This window comes from Sapajus apella, unplaced genomic scaffold, assembly GCF_009761245.1.
Source record: "Sapajus apella isolate SASKATOON/1434 unplaced genomic scaffold, GSC_monkey_1.0 scaffold4, whole genome shotgun sequence".
NCBI lineage: Eukaryota > Metazoa > Chordata > Mammalia > Primates > Cebidae > Sapajus > Sapajus apella.
The window spans coordinates 56974167-57001210 of NW_022436944.1; the positions used below are offsets into that span (position 1 = coordinate 56974167).

Consider the following 27044-nt stretch of genomic DNA (forward strand, 5'->3'; position numbering starts at 1 on the left):
GTTTTCATTGTATTCATTTTTACACGTGGACAATTTATAGCACTATCATAGATGGGAATCCACGATCTCTTTTTGGCAAGTGATCCTGGATTCCCATCTATGATAGTGCTATAAATCGTTCTTTTAAAATAATCTTTAAAAGAGTAAGGCAACAAAAATATGAAGCAAATATCCCAGGTGATATAATTTGCAGATGTGGCAGAAATTGGAAAGACGGTAGGTGAGTGAAACTTAGAAAGTCCCGGCTTAAAAGTGTAAATGCAACACTTCCTAAAGAGAGCCTCGGGGGCTGAACAGGAGAAACAGGTCCCTGGCCAGAGTATGTGTCAGGCTTGGTTTTACTGTTAAAGCTGTGTCTGGCCTGACAGTCAGAAAGCTGTGCATAAAACATAAAGCTCCTCATGCAAATGAGCTTCCAGAGGTCACACACTGCAGAAGATGGAAGAGAGCAGTTTAAGTTTGGAATGCCTGCTGATGCCAAATACCACTTCCTTTTTCCCTAGTATGAATTCAGCGTGATCTTTGATACAAGCCACCTGTCTGGGGAAGAGGAAGTTCTCAGCTTCATTGTTACTGCTCAGAGGTAAGGGGGCTTTAAACACTTTTTTCAAAGATAAAAGATTTATGGGACCAGGAAAGGACGTGTCCCGGTCAAGCTTTGATAATTCCCAGGATGCTAAGGAGGAAGAAATAGTTACTCAGTGATAAAGCCTTGAGCCGCTAAGTGGAATTGGATCTCTTGGGGGCCGTGGTTGTCTAGTGCTGCTTGCATAGCCACCTCTGCAGACTGAGCTGAGAGGAACTAGGCGTCAGCCACTCAGAGATGATGATTCTACGGCTGAGGAGAGACAGGCCCAGAGGGGTGAGGCTCTAGTCCAGGGTCAGTTCCCACTCAGCCGTATATTTCCCAGATCAGACAGATGACCTCTGAAAATTGTCAGGCTGGATCCACTGCTTCTTATGGACATAGGGCTGCATCTCGTGATGGGGAGGGGCAGGGCACCTGCAGCCCGAGGGCCTGGCCGAGCCTGTTGGCAGAGTTCCCAAGAGATGCTACTTGAGAGAGGGCTTAACCTGGAAGCCAAGTGGATGGATAGGGAAGGGGATCATGGAATGGCAGCTTCTCCCCTCAGGAGCATGTGCCTGCGCCTTCCAGGATGGCCACCAGTGACTGCGAGGGCCTCTGGGGAGTTACGAGGTACCTTCTCCAGGCCAGATCCAAAATGCCTTGAAGCAGCATCTAGGTAGCACTTGGCTGGCGACTTCAGTGGAGGGAGGGGCATTTGGGTGGGTGTACAGGGAGACACAAGCTTTGATTGGGGTGGTGGTTGGACACCCAAGGCAGCCTTTTCAATTTCACTTGGAAATGATCTTAACAGAAGTGTTGCAATAATAGTGCAAGGAGCTGCTATATGCCCTTTACCCAGATTCGCCCAGTGCTCACATTTCACGCCATCTATTTTATCATCCTCTTTCTATATATATATTTTTTTCTTAACCACATGAAAGTAAGTTGCAGAAATCATGCCTCTTGATTCATAAATACTTCAGTGTGCATTCCCAAGAATGGCTGTTCTCTTAAGAAACTGTGGTATAGTTATCAAATTCAGGAAGTTGAACATTGACACTATGCTATTAGCTAATCTGCAGTTTATGTTCTGATGATGCCAGTTGTCTCAGCGTCTTTTTAGCCACTTCTTTTTACTGGTTGACAAGACTTGGTAATTTTCTATTCACACTGCTTTCAAGATCACGCAATTTACATTCACATAAAACGTGACTATCATCTAATAGAAACTCATGCAAAGCATAGTTTCTATTATGTGCCCCACTGCACAAATCCAGAAGGGCTTCAGTGGGGAGGTAGCATTTAAACAAAGGAGTCTGTTTTCAGGCTGAAGCAACATGGGCACAGCAGTGAGGGCATCCATGGGGCAAGAAGCACCGTTACACCTGTGTAGATGGTGGGCACAGGAGTGCACTGGGGATTCATGCACCTTCTCAGAAGAAGAATGGGGAGCACACAGCACAGTGGGAGGTGGGGCTGAAAGAGGAGCTGGGCTAGACCATGAGGGGCAAAGGTCACCACAGAAAATCTGGACTATATCCTGATGGCACTGAGAAGCCACTGAGCATTTTTGAAAAGGAGGGTGGCACAGGGCAATAGCTTGGCCCTGAGCATGAGGCTGTTGAGTTTCGTAAGGGCGGCAGATGGCCATTCGGACCTGAAGATTCTCATTCTCTTGCCATTTCTTGGATCCGCGGAACACTGGCCTTTGTTGGGCAGACCCATCAATGTGCTCTCTCGGTCCTTCCACACCTGAGGCAGCCTGTGTGCCTGGAAAGGAATGTGACATGGAAGAGATTTCCCTTGTCAAAAAGGAAGATACTTCCTGCCCCCACCTCATTCAGGGCTAATCATGGCAGTCAGAGGGCAGGGAGCTAATCATGCAATCAGGAAAGGTTCATTTGTCAGGATAACATGTCCACACCGCAGCCGTCCTCTGGTTTGGAATGCATGTTAGAATCACCTGGGGAGCCTTCAAAACTATTGATGCCTGATCTACCCCCAAAGACTCGGACCAAATTGGCTTGGGGTGAGACCTGGGCAATGGGGTTTTCGAAGGGGCTCACCAAATTCTAATGAGCAGCCAAAGCTAAGAACCACCGTTTATAATCCCTTTCTCTGCACTGGGCACATTTTCACTCAGTAAATATGTATCGTGCACCTTCTGTTTACCAGTTGCAGTGCTAAATGCTGGGCACATGAGAAAATGACAGTAACCTACTAAATTCAAGAACACCCCCCGTGTACATTAACAGTGCTGCATAGCTTTAGGAAGCCCTAGGATCTGTAGCTTCGATAATATAAAAATGTCTAATTTCTTACATCACCAACGTTCAGGTGGCCATAGTATCTTTAAATGCACACCAGAATATTTTGGACACTCATTTCAGGCATCGGTGAGGATATGGTCTGACTGCCCCTGAGGGCACCTGCATCACTTGACTCCCTGCTATCACAGAAAGATCCTTAAAGCTCCTTATCTTGAAAACTACCGTTAAAATCTCAACCGTTCCTTTCTTCCATCACTGCCCTTTGAAGGTCTCTTTGCCTCCTCGTGGATGTAGGAGGACATAAAGTTGAGACTGAGCAGTTTCCAGAGACCTCTCCTCTTGGCAGCCACCAGCCTGGCTTTTGCAGACCACTGGAAACCATCCCAGCTCATGAGCTTTTGGAATGATGGGAAGCCTTTTGATGTTTGACGTCTTTATCTCAACTTTTCAACTTAGCTCATTCTGGAGCAGTCACACGATGACAGATGAGACTGTTGGGCCTGAGCTGGCCAAACAAAGGGCAGGGCAAGACCCAGCAGGATGCTAGGGTGGGGGTGGGAGCAGGCCAGGATGGTGTCTAACTATTCACAGGGCAGTCGCCTTTGGCCTGCCCACAGCAGTGGTCCTCAGACTTCTGTCGTCCCTTGGGAAAGGAAGGACAAAGAAGTCAGGCTGTGTGGGCACCTGATCCTGCGCTTTTGCATACTGTGGCTGCCCCTGAGGGACGGATGTCACCCCATGTAAGAAGACAGAGGAGGAGCCAGGGCAGAGACTGTGGCCCTGTGGGGTCGGCATCACACAGCACCATTGTTTCAGAACAATAGGAGGGAGAAGGGAAGTGAGAGCTATTTAAGTACTGTTGCCATTCAGCACTTGCTGGGCGGGAGAGGAAGGCAGTGGGGCAGGGCTTGAAGGGGGGCAGAGAGAGGGCGCAGAGCAGACAGGGGCTCAGCAGATGTTCTGGGAATGGCATGGTGGGGAGTGGTCAGGATGAGCTGAGTCTAGCCTCAGCAGGTCTGGGGGACTCTTGTTCCGCCCGTGGAGGGTGAACTTGGGAACCAGCTGTGAGTGCAGGTTCAGGAACATGCACCCAAGAGCTGTGCGTTTTCCCGAAGCAGTCATTTCTCTGGAATGATGATCACAATTCATATTAGAAATTTAATAAAGTAATAAAGGGAAACTAGGTCTTCTCTTTTCTCCTGTTTCTTCTCCTCCCTGCCTTTGCTCCTCCTCCTTCTCACCCCCAAATCTGGCATCAGGAACAGGAGTCACAGCCAAGACAGCCTTAGTTTCAAGTCTGACCCTGAGCTGGTTGCAATCTCAGCTCTGGTTTGCAGGGGCCTTGGGCAAGTTCCCTGACCTATCGAGCTGCTCCTTACCTATCAAAGGTGGGTGCCCCATCTCCCTCTGGGGCTGCTCTGAGGTCTCAGGTCATGCTGAGAAATGCCTGACATTGTGCCTGGCACATAGTAGCCACTTAACAGCATCAGTTCCCTCATGTCACTTTTCCAGAATGATCTCCGAAGAATCCCCATTCTGTTCTTTGTCACCCGGAGCGGGAGGCCTTATGTGAACCTGCTATAGCCAAGGTCTGTAGCAAGAGTTCCATGATGCTGATAGTGGAAGGTGTGGCCAGGGCCTCTTTCCTGGGCTTGGCTGTCCATGGATGATGGGTGGTCCCTTCAGGTGAGACATAGCTGCTGAAGTCGAGCAACCCCCTTCCTGGCTGCAGTGACCTAACTTCACTGGTCCATTGTTTGTGAAAGAGGCACATACAGAAGTAGTACACACAGGGGGTGCCCTGCCCATAACCCCTCAGCCCTCACCCTTCCCAAACTATCCACTGGAAACTGGGCAGATTCCGGCTCCCATCACTGGCCACCCTGCTGAGGCTTTCTCTGGCCAGAGCCTACTCACTTGCCTGACAGGCAGGTGCCAGGGGCTTCATCCTCCCCCACCCCTGCCCCAGCAGCAGCAGCTGTTATGAGACAGTGGATAAAGGCCTGGCTCTTATGTTCTCAGCTAGGAAGATGACTCTGCCCCCGGAGTCCCCATGAGGCAGGGCCCTGGCTGCTGACAGTGCAGCCCTCCTGCATGGCGTGCCTTTACTGTCGTCCTTCCTTTGCTGTCTCCCTCTCCACTTCTGCTGGTGTTTCCTGGGCCGCCTCCCGAGTAAACCACTTACACTCACATCTTTGTGTGGAACACAACCAAGACAATAGAGTGGCCTCTATGGATGTGTACAGGAACCACAGACAGAACTGAGGACAGTGAGGTGCCATCTGCCCTTGAGAACGTGGAGATTCAGCTCTAAAGTGGAAGAGCGAAAACCTACTGCCGGATGGCTCGTGTTGGCCAGCGTTCATTCATTCTCTCCCTGCACAGTGGCAACATGGAGCGCTCTGAATCCCTGCATGACAACACCCTCACGCTGGTGGTGCCGCTGATGCACGAGGTGGACACGTCCATCACTGGGTGAGTAACCTGGTCCTTCTTGCCACAACACAGGAGTGCCCTCCAGTGGAACACTGTGCTTCTCATATCTGCATGTGTAGCCAGCCCGGAGTCAGGAGCTGTGCCACCCTCACTTCCTTCCAGCCTTGAAAAGCAGGAGGAAGCTTAGCTGCAGGAACTCTTACCCTCCTCCCTCCTTTTTTCTCGTCTGTCCCAGCTACCCACACACCTGACAGATAACCTGAGAACTTTGATGACAAGCCTAAGCCCCGTAGTTTCTTTGAACATTCCATATACCTTTATATACACACATTCCCACCCACCCCAGGTCCTTCAGAGTGCTGTACAGTAGCAGGCAGTATGGCTCCTGGGATTGAAATCTCAGCTGGAAGCTGCTGGACCAGAGGTTACCCCTAGGTGTGTCTCCAGCCCTGGCTCCAGGTGGGCCGCTTTTGATTAGCTCCATGGTCAGTGCTGGCCCTGCTTGTTTCTGTTAACGCCCTCTGCGGAGCCAGAGGTGGATTTTCCTGATGTCTATTATGGTCTGGAATGGGCAGGGAACCATCCCAACGGCCACACCCTGTGTCCACATGAAGTCCACGGCCATTCAGTGCCGCTGGCATTGTTGGAAAGCAGGACCCTGAGCTGCGGTCTGTGGAGACCTGACACAGCCTAGGCCAGCTTTCAGCCTAAGCCCTGACCTGGAAAAACGAGAACTCAGTTTCTTTCCAGCTTCAGAAAACTGAGCGCATGCCTCTTTGATAGTGGGGGAAAAAAGATTTACACAATTAGTTTAGATCAGATGAGGACCCACTGAACCCTTGACCCAGATGCAAGCTGAACTTTCTGGAAGTTCGCAGTTTCTCATTTTTCAGTTTTCACATGCTTCTGGGTCCCAGCCTTGACGAGAAGTGGGAATGCTGATCCGTGGCAGGGAAAGCCAGCCCTGTACTCGCCCACGCTCTGCTGGGAGCCAGTGGAATGAGACTCCAGGCTTTTCTGCTGCTGAGCTCCTGGTATTTTTGGTCATGTTTTTTAAACATGAGGCACTGGTGGAATATATTTGCAAATTAGCATATTTTTGCCCCTGTTCACAGCTCTATTTTTAGCTGTATCATTTATTTACTTGTCTCATCGAAGGCACAGCAAGCATATATCCAGAACCAAGCCCTATCCTTGGGGACACAGAGAAAACATCCATCCCTGCCCCCCTCAGATGACACTTGATCATGTAGTCAGGCCTTAGAGGACCTGGTTGGGAGGTGTTAACAGCCCCTGATGAACTCATCAGTTAAACAAATGAGTCAACCTCTGATCTCTCCAGGAACCTGAAACTGTTCTTGCCATTAGGTAATGCTGGGAACTCACTACATTACTAAAATAATGCACTAAACGATGAAAATAGATGAGTTGTTGTCCATTGGGACTTAGTCTCAGAAATCTGACGTTGCTGGGTTTAGGTAGAGATGAGTGAGTGGCCTCCAGCATCTGGAACTTGACGTTTGTCTGGGAGTGTCAGTCTGACCTTTGTTTCTTCTCAGGGATTTGTTCACAAAGCAACATGGATAGTATGGCTGCAAACTGAGCTTGAATTCTTCACACCTCTTAGGTAGCCTCTGAAATCCAAGGGAAAATGCTATCAATGAACAGACTCAGCTTTCAAATGCCTAACTTCTAGTCATCTTGGTAGTCTGACAAATTAAGTTTTTTAAGTGAATTTGTCATAGAGTGGGGTTTAGGATGCCAAATATATAGCTCATTTATATTTATTTTTTAAAAGCTCATCATCATCTTCTTCAACCCATAAAACATTTTTCAAATGTCAAAACAAAACATATACTTTTCAAAAAGTTTTTAAAAGCTCAGAGCTACGATAATCTTGTCATTTCAGAAAGGTAATCGTAATCCCAGTACGTATTTCTGCATGCAGCTTATCGGCCTAACCTAACATGAGAAGACACTACTATACGTGCCTGGTCAGCACAATCTGGCTTTGTCTGTTCATGGGAGACAGAAGTAAAAGCCCAGCAGGGAAGCACTGGGTGGAAGGCAGGGGACTAAATGGAGACAAATGTTTGCTTCCCAGAATGGCAGTGGCTGTGGGTGCTTGACTGTAGGTGGGGATGACAGATTTCATGCTTTGCTCTTTCAGAATCATGTCTCCAACCTCCTTTGTGTATGGCGAGTCCGTGGACGCAGCCAACTTCGTTCAGCTGGATGACCTGGAGTGTCACTTTCAGCCCATCAATATCACCCTTCAGGTATATTGGACCACCTCTGTCCCTGGGGCTAACAGAAGGGCACATGGGATGTCTCTCCTACAGAGGGCCAGGCTGTTGTCAGGAGAAACCCTTCTGTGGTTGGCTGGTGTGGTGTGTGTGCGACCACCCACAGAATGAATCCTTTCCCTGCCTGGTGCTCTGCTGTGCATGCCCCTCTGCTTTCCAGGACTTGGAAGGAGAGGTCCATGTGATGAATGCCACTTTCCCCAAGAAGGCCTCTGCGTGGTGGAGGCATCGGCCAATGTCCCAGCGCAGATGTCCTCATAAGGACCCTTTTCTGTTCTCCATCATTCTCCACCTTCCAGGCAGGGCTGCCTCAGAGGATTTGCTGTGTGCCTTCCTCCTGGGATTTTCTTGCCAACTCATCCGGGAGCCCACTCTTCCCGCAGGAACAGCCTTTCAGAAGGGCAGTTTTATGAGAGCAGAGCCGTGTGAGCCCCTGTGAACCCTCACGGGAGGCGTGCTGCTCCCTCACTGAGCCGTGCTAGCTTGCCCCAGGCACACAAGCATCATTTCCAGCAAGTCCACTTGGTGTAGACGGGGGACATCAGGAAGGACACTGTTTTTTCTCTTAGTCGGGGGTTAGCAAACTTTTTCTGAAAAGAGCCACAGGGCAATTTAGGCTTTGTGGGCCATTCTGCCTCTGCAGCAACTATTCACCCATACTTCTGCACAAAGGCAGCCATAGATAACATCAAAACGAAACGTCAGTTCCTTATAGACAATGAAATTTGAACTTCATACAATTTTCACGTCATGAAATGTGATTCTTCTTTTGATTTTTTTTTTCAGTCGTTTAAAGACATAAAACCATTCTTAGCTCGTAGGCTGTAGGACAGCAGGCACTGGACCAGATTTGGCCTTGGGTAGGAGTTTGCTGACCTGTGTTTTAAACTCTGAGTTCTCAGGCCAGTGCAGTTCAACCTGTGGGTCTGTGAATGTAAAGCTCAAGGGACCTGACATCCTCTAGTCCAGACCCCTCAGTTGACAAATACAAGAAAATGTAGGCCCAAGCAAGAAAGGATGTGCTCATGGTCCCAGAGCTGGGAGAAGCCAGGCTGGCATCAAGACCTGGCAGCACTGGCCAGACCCCGTGTGGATGAAGTGAGGGAGATGGGCCCAGCTTGCCCACAGGACCCTGCAGGCCATATCTCCTCGCTCTCTGGTTCTACCTCCCAGAGCCCTTCTCTGCATCTTGCATCCTTCCCCTTGGAGAAATGGTTTCCCACTCTGGCATTCACTGCTGCGGCTAAATAATAATTATTTTCTTTCCTTGTGGCCTTTCTTTCCTAGGTGGACTTAGGGGGTGACAAATAATGACAGAGTGAGGGTCAGGAGAATGTGGCAGTAAAACATTTGTGGACTCTGGCAAACAATAGTCTTCCTCTCTCCAGAGTATTCGCCCAGCAACCGACCCCCGAAACCATGATAGATAACACATGTCCCCAGCTCACAGAGGATGTGCCTTCTAACCAGCTAAGCCCCCGCTGTCATACCCTGCCCTTGATTTACGGGGGAGAAGGGAAGGATGGGGCTAGAGTTTGCTTTTGAGACAGCAGAGTGGTTGCTGTGAATAGCGCCTCTGCATTTCTGAATTGCTTCTCAGAATTATTTTTCTCCTTTGCTTTTCGTAACTGGGTAAGAAATAGATAAAGACTAGATGAGTTTATTTCATTTTAGTTGTTTATACTCCTTTCTGCTTTTATCGTTTTGGGGATGTCTTGCAATTAAAGATAGAGCTCAGAAAATTATTTAGAAGGGTTCAAGTAACACAGACCATGCAATGAAGAGGGTGCGAGTGTTGGGGGAAGGAAAGGAGAACGGGGTTTGCACAGAAGATACCGACTGTTCTCATCCTCTGGAAAAAAAGAAAGAAATCTGAGGGTCTGAAGCTTACCTTTCAGTTGTTCCTCTGAAGGTAATTTTTACAGGGAGCTTAAAGTTTGGTATTCGGGCAAATAGTTTTCTTCACATCTGACCTGAAATAGGACCCAGGCTAGAGAATCCGGCCCTGGGGAATGAGTGATTGGCATGCCCCTTACATAAACTCCTCCCTGATCCATTGCCTGAGGAAGTGCACAGCATTCAATCTAGGGCTGAGAGTTGGGTCTGAAAGATTGATGGTGTGTGCCATTGATTAGAAGGAGATCCTCCTGTGTTTGCAAAGCCCCCTTTTTCCTTGAGAATTGTCTGCCTACTGATTTATTGGTAGAATGGCTGTTGTGGTTGTCCTGCAGGAAGGTCCCTGACCAGGCTGGCGGTGACAATGACCAGAAGGTGAAAATAGTGTGGAGGAGGCCAGGAATGTGGAGAAGATGCTTCTATATTTCCTGATTTCAGTAATATTGTTCCTGAAGGAGAACATAAGACTTTCCATATGGACAGATTTTTCCATGTTTTTACAAGAAATTGGTTATTCAGCAAGCCACATAATTGTTTAAAGACTCCACTGTCGCTGACAACGGGAGAGAGGCAAAAACACTAGTCTTGGGCCTGCTTTCTACATTTCAGCACAGTTTTTAAACAGACACATTAATTTGTCGACACTGAAAGGCTTTTTTGGCATCAAAATTTAAACCATTTCCGCACCTGAAAACCAGTGGCCAAAAATCATGCAGATATTGCACATGAACTTTTGCAGAGAATCCAATATAAAGACATTTGTTAAAAATAAAGATGGTAATACAAGCTCTCCTGTCCTCCTGGCTCTGATGAGTGAAATAGTGTAAATCAGTATCTTTTTCTTCATTGCTTACCCCTATTCATGCTTGAGTTGGGATTTCCCAGACACGCCAGGAGGCGTCTTTTTAATTCTGTGCATTCAAGTTTCATTTCAAAGTAGTTATTTCAGCAACGGTCAGATGTTCCTTCCTTTGCTATGACTTCAGGTTGTTTTGGTGAACATCGTTCTTTTTTGAATCAAGAGTTGGCAACCACTCTTCTGCTCTATCAGTTTTTATCTGTTTATTCTTTGAAGCAGAATCAACTATTGCAAAATACCAAAGACACGGTTTTCTAGGGAAGAGCTGGCTGAGCTGGGTCTTCATACCTCCAGTCATGTGTGAAGACCTGGTAAGATTTCTGGCTTTTGTTTTTGGCTCTGCCCTTCTGACCTCAACTTCAGAGTTGCAGAGTCCCTGGATTCTCTCTCTAGTCGCTAGGCCACCAAGCAGCATGGCATTTCTTCCTCTCTCCTACTCATCCTTTTTAAACATTTATTTTTTTAATTGACAAAACTTATATATTTTACTCATCTTTTTAAAAATAGCATGTTTATTGAGATATGATTACATACCTTAAAGTTTACCCTTTAAAGCATACAATGTAATTATTTTAATGTTTACAGAATTGTAAAACCATCATCATCTAATTTTAGAATATTTACAAAAATTTTTCATATTATTTTTTGTGGGTACATGGTGGGTTTATATATTTATACTGTACATGAGATGTTTTGATACAAGCATGCAGTACATAATAATCATGTAAAATGGAGGTAACCCTCCCCTCAAGAAATCCTTTGTGTTTCAAACAATCCAATTATACTCTTAGTTACTTTGAAATGTACAATTAAATTATTATTGACTATAGTCACTCTATTGTGCTAACAAATACTACATCTTATTCTTTCTTTCTTTTTTTTTTTTTTTTTTTTGAGATGGAGTCTCACTCCGTCGCCAGGCTGGAGTGCGGTGGTGCAATCTCGGCTCACTGCAACCTCAGCCTCCTGGGTTCAAGTGATTCTCCTGCCTCAGCCTCCCAGGTAGCTAGGACTGCAGGCATGTGCCATCATGCCCAGCTAATTTTTGTGTTTTTTGGTAGAAATGGGGTTTCACCATGTTGGCCAGGCTGGACTCGAACTCCTGACCTCGTGATCTGCCCACCTCGGCCTCCCAAAGTGTTGGGATTACAGGCGTGAGCCACCGCGCCCGGCCTCTCTTTTTTTTTAATCCATTAACCATCCCCCTCTCCCCCACAGTCATCCCCCCACTGCCCTTCCCAGGCTCTGGTTACCCGCCCTCTCCCCTCTGCCTCCATGAGTTCAGTTGTTGTGGTTCAATTTTGTTTGGTTTTCGCAAATAAGAACATGTGTTGTTTGTCTTTGTCTTTCCATACCTGGCTTCTTCCTTTCTTTCTTTTCTTTTTTTTTTTTTTCAGACAGTGTCTCACTGTCACCCAGGCTGGAGTGCAGTGGTGCAGTCTCGGCTCATTGCAGCCTCAACCTTCTGGGCTCAAGCAATCCTCCCACTTCAGCCTCCTGAGTAGCCGGGATGATAGGCGCATGTCACCATGCCTGGCTAATTTTTTTTTGGGTGGCTGGGGGTGGGTTTTAGATATGGGGTTTCACCACATTGCCCAGGCTGGTCTCGAACTCCTGGCCTCAAGCAATCTGCCTACTCAGTCTCCCAAGGCTTATTTCACTTAGCATAATGACTCCAGTTCCATCCATGTTGTTGCAAAATTTTAGAACATTCTGACCACCCCCAAAAGAAATTCCAGCCTTTTGGCCAGAACCACCATCTTCTAGTAATTCACCAAAATGTCGAACACAAAGGGAAAGAGGAGAGGCCCCTACTGTATGTTCTCTATGCCTTTTAGAAAACATGGAATTGGGCCAGGCGCGGTGGCTCACACCTCTAATCCTAGCACTTTGGGAGGCTAAGGTGGGCGGATCACGAGGTCAGGAGTTCAAGACCAGCCTGGCCAACAGTGAAACCCCATCTCTACTTTAAAAAACACAAAAATTAGCCAGGTGTGGAGGCAGGCGTCTGTAGTCCCAGCTATTCAGGAGGCTGAGGCAGGAGAATCACTTGAACCCAGGAGGCAGAGGTTGCGGTGAGCCGAGATCATGCCATTGCACTCCAGCCTGGGCAACAAGAGCGAAACTCTGTGTCAAAAAAAAAAAAAAAAAGAAGAAAACATGAATTGTTCCTTTGGCCACATATGTGGGAATCTGTAAAAAAGGTGATATTGTAGACATCAAGGGAATGGGCACGGCTCAAAAAGGAATGCCCCACCAGTGTGACCATGGCTAAACTGGAAGACTCTACAGTGTTACCAGCATGCTGTTGGCATTGTTGTATACAAACAAGTTAAGGACAAGATTCTTGCCAAGAGAATTAATGTGTGTATTGAGCACATTAAGGACTGTAAAGAGTCAAGATAGCTTCCTGAAGCACATGAAGGAAAATGATCAGAAAAAGAAGGAAGCCGGCCAGGCGTGGTGGCTCATACCTGTAATCCCAGCACTTTGGGAGGCTGAGGCAGGTGGATTACCTGAAGTCATGAGTTCGAGACCAACCTGGCCAACATGGTAAAACCACATCTCTACTAAAATCTAAAAATTTGGCAGGCATGGTGGCAGGCACCTGTAATGCCACCTACTTCGGAGGCTGAGCCAGGGAGAATCGCTTGAACCCAGAAGGTGGAGGTTGCAGTGAGCCAAGACTGCACCACTGCACTCTAGCCTGGGCGGCAGAGTGAGACTCTGTCTCAAAAAAAAAAAAAAGAAGAAGAAGAAGGAAGCCAAAGAGAAAGGTACCCGGGTTCAACTGAAGTACCAGCCTGATCCCCCAGAGAGGCACACTTTGTGAGAACCAGTGGAGAGGAGCCTGAACTGCTGGAACCTATTCCCTATGAATTCATGGCATAAATAGGTGCAAAAAAATAATAATAATAAGAGACCTCTGAACTGAAAAATGAAAAATTCCGAACCCATTGACATAACTTCTTGTATTAATTCCCTCTTGCTGCTGCAACAAATAACTACAACATTTGTGGCTTAAAACAACACAAATGTATTATCTTACAGTTCTGAGAACAGAAGTCCAAAATGGGCCTCACTGGGCTAAAACCAAAGTGTCAGGCCTCCGTTCCTGGCACCGGTGACAATCCACTTCTTGCCTTTTTTCAGCCTCTGAGGGCCACTTGGATTCTTTGGCTCATGGCCCCCTTCCCTGTCCAAAGCGAGCAATGGATGGCTGAGTCTTAGGATGTTCTCTTTCTGATCTGACTTCTGCCGTTTCCCTCTAGAAGGACCCTTGTGAGTACAATGTGCTCACCTGGATAATCTAAGATAACCTCTTTATTTTAAGGTCACCTGATTAGCAACCCAAATTCCCCCGGCCACATAACATTCACAGGTTCCACAAATGAGGACCTGGACGTCTTTGGGGGCCTGTCACGCTGCCTGTCATACTCCCTATTCTTCCTGCTCCCCAGCCCTAGGCAACCGCGAATCTACTTTGTGTCTCTGGAGATCTGCTCACCTTTTTTATTCCTCTGTAGATTCCGTTTCTCCCTTGAGCTTCATGTTCAGCTTTTTCTCTCCCTCCTTGCTGTTATTGGTCTCCGTGCCCTCCATCTTTTTCCTCATTTCTCAGGAAATGATTGACTTCTGGAGACAGAAAATGGAGAAATGCTAGGGAAAACAAGAGGGGCAAAGTTTTATAGAACCAAATGCTGGGACAGAAGACGGGTGCAGTTGTGCACGTGGTGAGCCGCAGGTGGCCTGGAAAGCACATGGGCCGACTGCTGCAGTAAACACAGCCCTTCCTGTATATTAGATCACCTGGTTTTGGGATGACCCACTCGGTCCTTGAGGGCCTCAGCTGCCTCATACTGGCAAAGGAAAGGGGTTGGACTGGATCAGTGGGTCTCAAGGGGAGGTTCTTGGGCCAGCAGCATCAGCACCTCCTGGGGCCGTGTTAGAAATGTGACTGCCAGCCCCATCCTAGACCTGCTGGGTCTGAAACTCTGGGCATGACCCCCACTCCATGACCCCCACCAGTGTGTGTTTTAATAAGCCCCTCCAGTGGTTCTGATGTTATGCTGAAGTTTGAGAACCACTGGACTAAATTATGATGTCTGAGTTTTCACCAAGTGTAACAGTCTATGACTAAATTCCTATGCATGTAAAAAGAAAAAGAATTTTTAGTAGGAAGACCAAAAAATGCTGAAAGGGAATACGGTAATTTCAAAGTTAGGGATTTTTAAATGCATGTTAGAAGTGTTTCTGTTTTGTTGAAATTTCCCATCGTTCAGTAGTTCACTTCCAGTCATGACCTTCTAGATCCAAGCCTTAGAGTTTCTATATATGATTTCCAAGAATCTTAGAATATATATGGCATGACAGGAAATGGAGGTCTGCTATTTTCCACTGAGACTTGCTGTATGTGTTCCACACCCACAGATCTACAACACTGGCCCGAGCACCCTTCCAGGGTCATCTGTCAGCATCTCTTTCCCTAATCGACTGTCGTCTGATGGTGCAGAGATGTTTCATGTCCAGGAAATGGTGGTGAGTTCTCCATTTGTTTTCATTATTGCTTTCAGCTTTGAGCCAGCCCACTCAAATTTTGTATTCCACCCCACCCTGACATCTACCACGAGGGCTCAGAAAATTTAACTCATTCTACCCTTTGGAGACATAATCTGGAGAGGCCAGGGGACCTGTGATACCTGAACTTCTGTACTATAACCATTTGGCTAATGCCATGAGAGGTCTCTCTTTGGGGATGGGGAAGGGTTGATTATGTACCAACTCCTGGGATGGACTCGCCGGCTCTGGGAACCCCCAGCAGCTGTCCGCAGTTGCGTGTGTCTGAATGCATTTTGCACAGGGAAAGTGCCTGCAGTCCGTGTTGAGAGGATCGTGGAAGCATTGCTCTCTATAGGGGCATGTAAAGGACATTCAGCCAAAGGGATGGTTTCTTCATAGGTAGCTTGAAAATCAGGGCAGCAAAACCCATAGCAGGTGACACATCTGAGCCCAGAGTTGAAGCGGACCCATCCCACAGGGCGGAGGTTCAGAAAACATTGGCAATGGGAATGAGAGTTTCTGGCATTGCTGCCTTCTGGGTCATGTGGGCTGAAAACCAGAGCCATGTGAATGTTGCCTATAGAACAGGTCACTCCTCCCGAGATGCCGACTCAGTTGTTAACATCCCTCATGATGTTCCATTCATGTTCCATGGCATGGCCTTGGCAGTGGGCTGTGCTGACCCAGCAGAAGAAAGCCCCCAGTGTTCTGTACCTATGGCGTGCTGTGGTCGGAACTTAGCATGAGGTGCGCAAACCACACAGGCTCTAGGCTACCCTCTTAAACATTATCAACCGTAGTGACCACGCTGCCTTTTCCCCAGCGGCTAGGAGTACTCCCTTCCTAGCGTGTGCTTTCTGAGTTGTTCACATGAACATCTATAGTGTTGCAGAGAGGCATTTTTTTTCCTATGAGCAAAATCATCTATTGACCAAAACAGACATTTAAGTCACTTAGATTCTGAAGGCACCCCAAAACGAAGGACACCCCTTTTCCTCTTTACGGATCATTGAGCCAAGGAAAAGCCACTGGAAGGGACTTTGGCTCACACTTACAAAGAGCTGGCTTGCATGGAAGGCATTAGCGGTTTCCTGAAAATCTGGAGAACTGCCTGGCTCTCCGTCTGGCCTAGTGGACCCTCAGACACTCAGGTGGTGTGAGCTGGCTGCACTCGTTCTTTGGCTTCTGAGGAACAAATCCTTTGGATTTTCAAAACTGTATTTAGAATCTTCATGAAGTCTGTAACAGAATTCCCTAGGACGGCCAGGTCTCCATCTGGATAGCCCAGCCTACGGTCAAAGGCTGTGGGCAGCTTCATGGTATGGAAACGTGAATTCACTGGCAAATCTCACTAAGCAAGCAGGAAAGCTCTCTGTGTTCTTATAAATGGTCACCACTGAGCCCAGAATGACAACGAGAGTAGAAACATGAAGGCGAGTGCATGAGGTGCTGTAGTGAAGAGGTAGGAGTCCCCAGGTGCTTGTTTCAGAGGCCCGCGGCTGGCACACCCTCCACCTTAAAGCCCTCAGCCAGGGCCTCCTGTGGCGCGGCCCCTCCCTTGCTCAGCAGGGCCTGAGAATGCTCACTCGGTCAGGTGTGACTCAGAGCTCATGACGGTCTCCACTATGGCCTTCTGGGACTTTGGATGGAGCAGGGCTTTCATTCTGGGGACTTGGGTGGCTTGGTGCAAGTGAAATTCAGTCCTATGAGGAGAAACCAGCACTCATTCTCTGTACTGCACTAGGAGGTGACCCTTTGGCCTGGTGGCATTCTCTCCCCACCCCCACTCCCACCACCACCATTCCCCAGCCTCCAACAGGCTACTGAGCCGCTGGGCACCAGCTGGACATGTTAAGCCAACTGAAGCTAGAAACAGATTATAGGCATGGAGGGAAGGCTCATCTGTCATTCCTCTCCACACCCTTGGGACCCTCAAATTGTTTCTCTCTCTTTAACAGTGCCCTTGGTGTCTGTATTGCCTGTGATCACCATCCACAGAGCATGCAGGGGGTGAGCTTACTGGCCTTGTGGGCCCTGGGCTGTCACCCCACCTATCGACCTGTGTCTGGCAGTTTTCTGACTGTTGGTTCAGTTCATTTAGAAGTCTTTGGGGCTGCCTCTGGGGTCCCTGGGCAGGACCAACCTGCCTCTAGCTTTCACCGAAGAGTCTTTTGTGTTTGCCAAAGGATTTCTTGAGGTCCAGCTGTCTGTAAGTGGAGAGTTCCTGGCTTATATAGGGGAGCTTTTTATGGGGAGCCTAATGAAGTGTAACCACTCCAAACTCCCGTGGGCTCGTGATCTTCTTTCCTTGTAGCAAATGTCTCTGAGTCCCTCTGCTGTGCTTGTATTTAACTTAGAAACAGAGCCACAGTGGGTGACCTGAGGAAAGGATATCAATTTCCACTGCTTCCCACTCACTGGGGTTGTGTGGACCCGGCGCTGACTTCCCACAGCACAATAAAAAAATGAAACAGGTCACTGTGGACCTAGTGTCTGTCCATCAGGAAGCCAGTTTGGAATTACCGTAAAAATAATAGAGGGGAAGAATGACAGGCCTCTCTAGTCTATCTAAGATAGCATAATTACCAGATAAGAAGTCATTCTTGACTTGTTCTGCACACACAGCTCAGCAAGCACCTATTACATGCCAGGCTCCAAGAAGAGGAGTAAGGCCCACATCTGCCCCAGAACCCACTGTCTTGCAGGAAACATATATAAAATGCCATTGTAATACCATCTAATAAATGCAGTAATGGAGGCATGCCCAGGCCCAAGGATGCTACAGAGGTTCAGTGCTTCACAAAGGAAGCTCCCCAAGTCAGGACTTAGAGGATATGGAGTTCACAAGAGAACAGGTGAAGAAGAGAACATTCCAGATAGAGGAACAGTCACCACGTGTGAGTGTGTGACGAGTATCTGCTGTGTTGGGAGCTACAACTAGTTTTCCATTCTGTTTGCCTGGCTCTTATACAAACAGGCAAGAATAAGTGTTCCACGTGCCTTCTGCAGGATGCACAGCAGTCAGATATTTTGGCAGAATGACAGTACTAAACCACAGTCATTTCCTCTGACAGTTGGTAAATTAATCACTCGTCTGGGGTACATCGTGTGTGTGCTGTAGACCTGGACCTTCCTGTCTGCTGACTTAGGCATGGAGAAGGCCAGGCTCCCTGTTTGCTACTGGAGTCTGTCTAACTACACGTCATGGACATTGTCAGCAAGCCACCCTTGGTCTGCTGCAATGAGCAGTAGCTGTTGACCTCCCTGGCTTACTCTGTCCTTCTATTGGACAGTCATTCTAAAGAACTCACCTGATTTCCAGGAATGAAATAGAGTGAGCCAGGCAGCTTGTGGGAGGCAGGCTGTGGCCACTTGCTCCTCAGAGATTTCTGCTTGAAGTAAAGATATATCTTCTTCTCAGTTTTTTTGTTTGTTTGAGACAGAGTCTTGCTCTGTCACCAGGCTGGAGTGCAGTGGCACAGTCTTGGCTCACTGCAGCCTCCGCCTCCTAGGTTCAAGCGATTCTCCTGCCTCAGTCCTCCGAGTAGCTGGGACTACAGTTGCATGCCACCATGCCCAGTTAAGTTTTTGTATTTTTAGTAGAGACAGGGTTTCACCATGTTGGCCAGGATGGTCTCAATCTGGCCCCCCATGATTCACCCACTTCAGCCTCCCAAAGTGCTGGGATTATAGGCATGAGCCACCACACCCGGCCTTCTTAGTTTTTCAGAACGGACCTGAAAAATTGAACTGCTTTACTTTATTGCCATTCTTCTGCAGAGATGACCATGTAGCACAGCCGCTGAGCACAGGTCTAAGATTGCACCAAGGTAACACATCCGTCACAAGCTTCACGGCTCATGAAGGGAAGGGGGTGGTGGTCTGTCCAAAGTTAAGCTTTACTTACAATGCCTGAAACTTCAAGGGAAGAGATGGAAGATTTATCTCAGACTGCAAGCTTCACTTGATGAAGCTAAAAACCTGTATCTGCAAGCAGCTTTCTCACACTGGAGCAGAAGGCTTTGGGGTTGGGCTCTTGTTAATATGCAGGAAGGGAAAACGTCATAAATGATGGTTAACAGAGAGTGAAGGGCTAGAACTTCTATTCCAGGTGAAAGTACTGGGTTTTTCAAAGAACTCCAGTGTTATTCTAGAAGAGATATAAAATGATTGTCATACCATTCTTTCTTCCTGCAAAACCAACGGAAAATATTGGCCTCTCTGGCTTGCTCTGTGCTTGCTATGGGGCAGTGATTCTAAAGAACTGACCTGATTTCCAGGAGGAAAAATTGGGTGGGGATGAATGATAATTTTCTAAGGAGATACATCAATATCTTTGCCATAGGGTACCATTAGGATATTGATTTCAATCTAACATGAATACCAACATCTGTTAGAATATTCCAAGTTGGTGCCAGGACTCATATTTTAGTAAATTGTAAAATCCTCCCTCCCCATGCATATATACCAGACAGGGCTGCCTGTGTTGTAGGGTGAGTATCCCACAATGAGTCAGTTGATGTGGGAACTTCAATGACTTTATGATGAGGCTGTTCCTATCCCTATGAAGAAAATGTGCACCTGATATATCACTGACCATAACAGGAGCTTAAAATTAGACTTAAATGAAGGAATGAATTGTTTTCCCCAAGGATGAGCTGGAGGAGCTTGTTAAGTTGGGGCCATCAAATCAGTCGATATAATCCAAGGCTAAAGAATGAAGAAATTGCTCCTGAATAACTGACCGCCACCCTCAACATGAATACCATGTATTTGCTGTCCCAAAGCTTTCAAAGCCTTTTTCATGTGCTGTCAAATTTAATCGCACGGCACCTCCATAATGTAAGGTCATTAACCCAAATTGAAGAACCAGGCATCAAAGATTTGCCCAACCTGACACAGCTGCTAAAAAATAGAGCTGAGTTTGTAACCAGGCCTGACTCCAAGTTCATCTGCTTCCCACTGTGCTGAATTGCACCCTGCTCCTGAAAGTGCTGCCCACTGCCTGATCACCAGAGGCAGGCTCAGTCAGGAGGACAGACAGACGATGAGTAGACCTCCAAGAATCACCCACCCGAGGAGCAGCATCAACACCAAGGCAGAGAGGAAGCAACTATAATCAACAGAACTGATTCCAGAGGGTGCAGTAACAAGGCCACCAGGAGGCTTCTGAATAAGCTAGACTGATGTCTTCAGAGCAATGTAGAAAGGCAGTGTTTCCATGAAGCAGAATAAACTAGAGATTTGTAAATGTAAGAGTTTGATCATTCAAATGAAACCTCAGTATGAGCCGTAGAGTAGAAAGAATATGAAAGGATAAAGTAGTGTATTAGGAACTTAGATTTTCTGAGAATGCATTGCAGAAGAACAAGCCAGTTAAACTTACTATTCCTTTTTTTAAATAGCAATCTGGAAAGAAAATATCAGATGATCATAATACAACAGCTAGAAGTCAAGAGAGGTGGAAATGAAAGCTAGTTAAGATTCTTGTCATGCTTGGGGGACAAGTTTATGCACCAATTAGCTCAAGGATTTGGTAAAATAAATGTTTAAATATGTAAAATTGCAAGGGCAACCATAAAAACAATATAGGACATCCAAACCACTAAAGAATAAAACATAATAAAATTCAAAACAAACTGAAAGGAAAGAATTTATGAAGAAAAAAATATATGTGTATAAGATGGAAGTAATAAACCTAAACATTTCAATAATCAAAATAATAATGAATGGATTAAATGCCCTACTGGAAAACACTGTCAGATTGGAATTTTAAAAATCCAAGCACCAAATAACTGGTAAGAAATACACCTTTAAAGTTACTCAGAATATAAGGCATTTTTTAAAAAGGCAAATATTAACCCAAAGAAATCAAGTATAGTAATATTAACAGCAAATAAAGTATAATTAAAACCCAAACCTCTCAAACATTAAACAGGGCAAAAAACAATATATTTCAGAGTGTTAAAGATTTAGCCCACTAAGAATTTGTAACATAAATTTTATGTAACCAACAACACAGTTTTAAACATAGAAACACAAAGAGAAATTGACACATTCACAGTCATTGCAAGAAAATTTAATGCTTTTCTCTCAAAAATCATCACACAAGTAGGAGTAAAACAATGAATATTTGAATAATGCAACTGGCAGTTGTGATCACTTATACAGAGACCAAGACAGAATGAGTCAGAATGTCCGAGTTTCATTCGTGCTCTGTCGTTTACCTGCTATGGTAACCTTGAGGAAGTTACCTAAACTCCCCAATCTTATTTTCTTCATGTGTAAAATGAGCTAATAGTAGTAACCTATCTCACAGTGTAAGGACCGAAGAAACGAATTTATGTGGAGTAATTAACAGAGATCCTAACATAAGTAAGGGAATGCGCATTCTTTTCAAATGCGAACATTTACAAATTACATATAACACCACAAAAAAGTATCAATAGAATTTTAAAAGTCAAAGTAATAGAAGCCTCAGTGTCTGACCACGGTGCGGTAAATTTGGAAGCTAAAAACAAAAGGTTAGGCAAGCACCAGCGAAACCAAATCCACCCGGGAAGTTTTAAACACATTTATATTAACTTTCTGGATAAAAAAATCAAAGTTGAAGGAACGAACAAATTAGAAGTGAAAGACAGTGAGCAGTTGTTCGTATCAAAACCAACGGGATTTAGACAAAACCAGCACAGAGGAAATGCCACTACTTACATGTGAAAAGCAGGGAAGACTGAAAATAAGTGAACTAAATTGGCGACATAAAAGCTAGACAAGGGACGAGAAAGTAAACCCAACTCGAACAAAGTAAAATGAAGGTATTATTAAAGATGAAGCATATCATGAAATCGAAAAAATAGTGATAACAAAAGTATTCCACATTAGCAAAAATCAAAGGCTGCTTTTTTTGTCCAAAAAAAATAGACAAACCTAGAGCAAGTTTCATCAAGAAATACAAAGTGATGATACCAAAAAACACTAGAAATACTTTTTATAAAACAAAAACCATACTTGTATGAAGATGTAAAAATTGTAACATCTTTTGAGCTGGACACGGTTGGCTCACGCCTGTAATCCCAGCACTTTGGAAGGCTAAGGCAAGAAAAGCCTTGAGCCTAGGAGTTCAAGACCAGCCTAGACAAGGAAGTAAGACCCCGTCTCCACAAAAAATGAAAAACAAATTAGCCGGGCCTGGTGGCACATGTGTGTGGTTCCATCTACTTGGGAGGCTGAAGTGGGAGGATCCCTTGAGCCCAGGAGGTCAAGGCTGCTGTGAGCCATGTTCACACCACTGTACTCCAGCCTGGTTGATAGACCCTGGCTTAAAAAAAAAAAATCTTTCCACGATTTTATTCACACAAAGATATAAAATCTTAATAAAATATGCATGAGGTTAAAAAAAGTCCAACTAGACTGATTATCTTGGAAAAAAATGTAAAAGTAGACAAAGATCTATATCTTAAAAAACATCACAGACCCAGATAGCTATATAGGCAGGTTCTAGTAAGCTTTCAAGAAATGTATAATTCCTATGTTATATAAGCTGCTCGAGAGAGTGGAAAAGATAAGCGACTCATTCCACAAAACGAATGGAACCCTAGTACAGAAACCAGAAATGGAGAGAGGGCACACTCACACCAAAATAGAACGCACTAAGCCAAACTCACTTTGAAAACAGATATGAAAGTTCTGAATAAATTGCAAATTGATTCTTATTAGAAGAATATCTTCTTCTGTATTCTTCCTGGACATAATCCAAGAAGGCTAAGTTGGTTCTCCCTGAGGAAACTGATTAATATAATTCATTATATATTATTATTAATATTAAAAGGATTAAATGAAAAATAACCAAATGATAATCTTGAAAAGGGCTTTTCAAAAGTTAAAAACTAAATTCAACATTTATTTATGTTTTTTTATTACATTTCCAGCAAGGAAGGCATAAAAGGAGACTTCCTCAGCTTGACAAAGACCCTTGGCCAGAAACCTAGAGGAAACTTGGACCAAAGTGAGGAACGAGCATGAGTCCCTGCTAGTTAGTGTCTCTAGTTTAGTTGTGTTGGAGTGATAACCTTTATTCAAAAAAAAAAAAGAAAGTATCCCTATTGTAAAAATTGTTATTGTTTCCCCCCAAAAAAAAAAGATAGTCAACTGACTGGCTCTGAGGGCTTGTGAATACAGGAGGTAAGAGATGAAGCTGTAAGCTCCCTGATCTTCAAATGCTTTCTCCAGAGACACAGACCCACCAGCTGAGGGGGAAATGCGTCGGAGATCAAGATGTTTACATATAGCTTCTGACCAGTCATTGACTGATCACTAAGCTGTTACAAAAGGCTTAAAAATAAAAACAAGTGAGAGAGAGAGAGATAGGCAATATATAGTTTGCCAGGGGAGGAACATCAGAGACTGCACACTTCAGGGAAAACAGACTCCAAAGAGTTCCACCAGGCGCAACCAAAACAGTAACAACTACCCCCCAGTGGGAGGGGTGAGAATCCAGAATTGCTACAATATATTATCTAAAATGTCCAATCTAAATACACACACACACACACATGCACGCACGCACGCACACACACTGCATATATCATGTATATATCATGTATATATCTCATGTGCTGTATGGGAAGAAAAAAAGCTAGCTAATAAAAATTGTCTCTGAGGAACCAAGATGCAGGACTTAACAAAGACTTGAAAGCAGCTATTATAAATGTTTAAAGAACTAAAATCAGGTTTAAATAATTAAGGTATGACAACAGTGATTCATCAAGTAGAGAACATCAGTAATATCAATGAATGAATTAAAATAGGTAGAAATTAAATAAATGAATAATAAAATAGATGGAAATTATAAAAAGAACGAAGAGGGAATTTTGGAATTCAAAGTAAAACACAGGCCGGGCGCAGTGGCTCACGCCTATAATCCTAGCACTTTGGGAGGCAGAGTGGTTGGATCACCTGAGGTCAGGAGGTGGAAACCAGCCTGACCAACATGGTGAAACCCAGTCTCTACAAGAAATACAAAAATTAGCTGGGAGTGGTGGCGGGCACCTCAAATCCCAGCTACTCAGGAGGTTGAGGCAGGAGAATCCCTTCAACCTGGGTGGCAGAGGTTGCAGTGAGCTGAGATATGCCACTGGTACTCTAGCCTGGATGACAGAGCAAGACTCTGTCTCAAAAAATAAATGAAACACCTGACTGGGTGCAGTGGCTCACGCCTGTATTCCCAGCACTTTGGGAGGCCGAGGCAAGTGGATCACCTGAGATTAGGAGTTTGAGACCAGCCTGGCCACGTGGTAAAACCCCATCTCTACAAAAAGTTACACAAGAGTGGTAGCAGGTGCCTGTAATTTCAGCTACGCAGGAGGCTGAGGCAGGAGAATCGCTTGAACCCAGGAGGTGGACGTTGCAGTGAGCCGAGATTGTGCCGCTGCACTCCAGCTTGGGCAGCAGAGTGAAACTCTGTCTTAATTTTTAAAAAAAGAAAAGAAAAGAAAAAATTAAAAGAGAAAGTAAAACACCTGAAATGAATAATTCATTAGAGGGGCTCAATAGCGTATTTGAGCTGACAAAGAATCGGTGAACTTGAAGGTGGATTACAGTACAGATTATCCAATCTGAAGAACAGAAAGAAAAAGGAAAAAATGAGCAAAATGGTCGAAGCCCCAGAGGTCTTTGGTGTGCTTCATGGGACACCACAAAGCGTGTCAAGATATATACGATTGCAGTTGCAGAGAAAGAGGAAAGAGAAAAGGGAACAGAAAAAAAAATATTTGATGAAATATCATTCCAAAACAGTGGCCGTGTGTAGACTTCAGTAAATGATATGAAGACAATTGGCTATCCCTTTGGGAAGAAATTAGAGAAGGCCCGTGTGTACTTCACAGAAAAAAACAAACAAACAAAAAAGGTGAATTAAAGTTTTATCTTAAAAAAGTATTTGCAGAACTGAGTATTTTCATAATCTTTAGATGGGAAGCTGTTCTCTTCTTCCTAAGCAAGTCATAAAATCCCAAAACCATAAAGAAAAGATTAACAAATTTAAATCTATAAAAAGTTAAACTTTTATGTGATCAAAATGCATCATAAGGGAAAAGATATTTGGGAGAACATATTTGCAACATGGTTAACAAATAGATAATATATAAATTACTTCTACAAAAAAATGGTTAAAGTTATATGAACAGGAAATTCACAAAAGAAATTTTAGTGGCTGGGTATGGTGGCTCATGCCTGTAATCCCAGCACTTTGGGAGGCTGAGGCAGGAGGATCTCTTGAGGCCAGGAGTTCAAGCAGAAATTTTAATAGCAAACAGAGAAAGATGCCTAGCCTCACTGACAGAGCAATGCAAACTTAAAATGAGGTTTTTCTTCTCATTAAACTGGCAAAAAATCTAAAAAACTTTTAAGATCCATTGTTGGTTAAGATGAAGAGAAATGAGCACTTTCAAATACTGCTGGTATGAAAGGCAATTTAACAATAACCACCAAAATTTAAAATATGAATACCAACAATTCCACTTTTAGGAACCTGTCTCAAAAGCTTCGCATAATGTATCCAGGAGACACTTCTCATTTTGTGATATATTATCGTGGTTCTCAGCATAAATGTTGACTTCTCCTATTTTGGTGAAGTAGAACATAACTTTAATAATGCTCCCTCAGGAGTCAGAGATAAAGCTGATAGATTCAGACCAAAAAGTAATGAATTCTTACTAACTTATTACAGATAGGTATAATGCAGAGGTACTGTATCAAGCACGTTACAAGAACAAATTCATTTAATCTTTATGATAATTTTGTGAGGAAACTGAGGCAAGGAAGAGTTAGAGGGAAGGCCAAGGTAAGTTGGTAAGTGGCTAGGCTGATGTTCACTCCTGACAGTAGGGTTCACTGTGAAATAGGAGTTCAGCAGGACTGTTTCTCCAGACAGGTCTCAGAGACCCCGCTGCTAAAGAAGGATGTGGTAAAGTAGCCAGCCGAAGCCAGCCAGAACCAAGATGGCGACACTAATGATAATTCACCAGCACCATGGCCATTTACAGATGCCATGGCAACTCCTAGAACTTACTCTATATGGTCTGAAAAGAGAAGGAACCTGAGTTCTGATAATTCCCAGCCCCTCTCCTGTAAAACTCACAAATAATCCACCCCTTGTTTCGTATTTAATCAAGAAATAGCCGTTAAATTAGCCAAGCAGCAGCCCTTGAGGCTCTGCTACCTATGAGGTAACTACCTTTTATTTCTTCGATTTTTTTAATAAACTTGCGTTCACTTTACTCTCTGGGCTTGCTCTCAAATTCTTTCCTTTAGGAAGCCAAAACGCACAGGCCCTCCCAGGCCAAACTCCAGTTTGGGGGCTCACCCTGCCACAACTGTACAGTATGGGGTCATGGGGAACTGCTGGTCCTTTGAAGCCTCGCTGAAAAATCAACTCAGAAAAGGCAGATAATGGGAGAAAAGGCACACAGATTTGTTTAACTGTATACACGGGAGCCTTCAGGGTGAAGACCCCACCCCCCAGTACGGTACAGAAGCTTATATATCATCTTGAGGTTATGGAAAGAATGCAGGCCCAGAGAATGGCCACAGCCAGGCTTTCATGGCAAGACACGTTACAGGGGAGAGAAAGAAGGAGGCGTGGCTAGCAAGGGGGGTGTTGTTATGTAGATGAAGCCTCCCAGGTCATAACCCCCAGAAAGAATAGATGGTAAATTTTTTTTCAGACTTGTAAAGGTGTCAGACTCAATCTGTCCTAGATCTAGGAAAGGCCTAGAAAGAGAAGGCCTGGCTGCGTTCATGGAGATTCTCTACAGATGCAAAATTTCCCCACAAGAGACAGCTTTGCAAGTCCACTTCTGTCTGCTGGCCCTGCAGCAGCCATTTCAAACTGTGTCAAAGAAATCTGTTTTGGAGTAAAACATTTTTACTTCCTTCAGCAGCCACCCGCAGGGACTTGCGCCCTCATTTTGTCTGGGTGCTGTCCAGCGGCTTTAGCACCCCCTGGAAGTTGAGGCGTGGTCGCAGAACGGAGGCCCACCCAGGGCTGCCGAGTCAGAGCCTTCACTTCAGCAAGATCCCCGGGGATTCCTTTGTCTGTTCATAATTAAGAAGCCCGATACTTAAATCTCTTCTCTCTCATTTGCTTATCT

The 27044-nt window shown here is 45.2% G+C and overlaps 1 protein-coding gene across 5 annotated transcripts in view; it reads left to right on the forward strand.

Annotated features, from left to right (window-relative positions):
• The window catches only part of ITGA9 (integrin subunit alpha 9), a 366875-nt gene that overhangs the window by 274828 nt on the left and 65003 nt on the right, over positions 1 to 27044 (forward strand). For 3 of the 5 annotated variants that reach the window (XM_032270221.1, XM_032270240.1, XM_032270253.1), the window contains 4 exons: positions 504 to 583; positions 5224 to 5313; positions 7445 to 7553; positions 14767 to 14874. In XM_032270221.1, the coding sequence (XP_032126112.1) occupies positions 504 to 583; positions 5224 to 5313; positions 7445 to 7553; positions 14767 to 14874 (387 nt within the window). Of the gene's footprint in view, positions 1 to 503; positions 584 to 5223; positions 5314 to 7444; positions 7554 to 14766; positions 14875 to 22823; positions 23436 to 27044 lie in introns of those variants that run through there. The other 2 variants (XM_032270249.1, XM_032270232.1) reach the window with 2 other exon arrangements.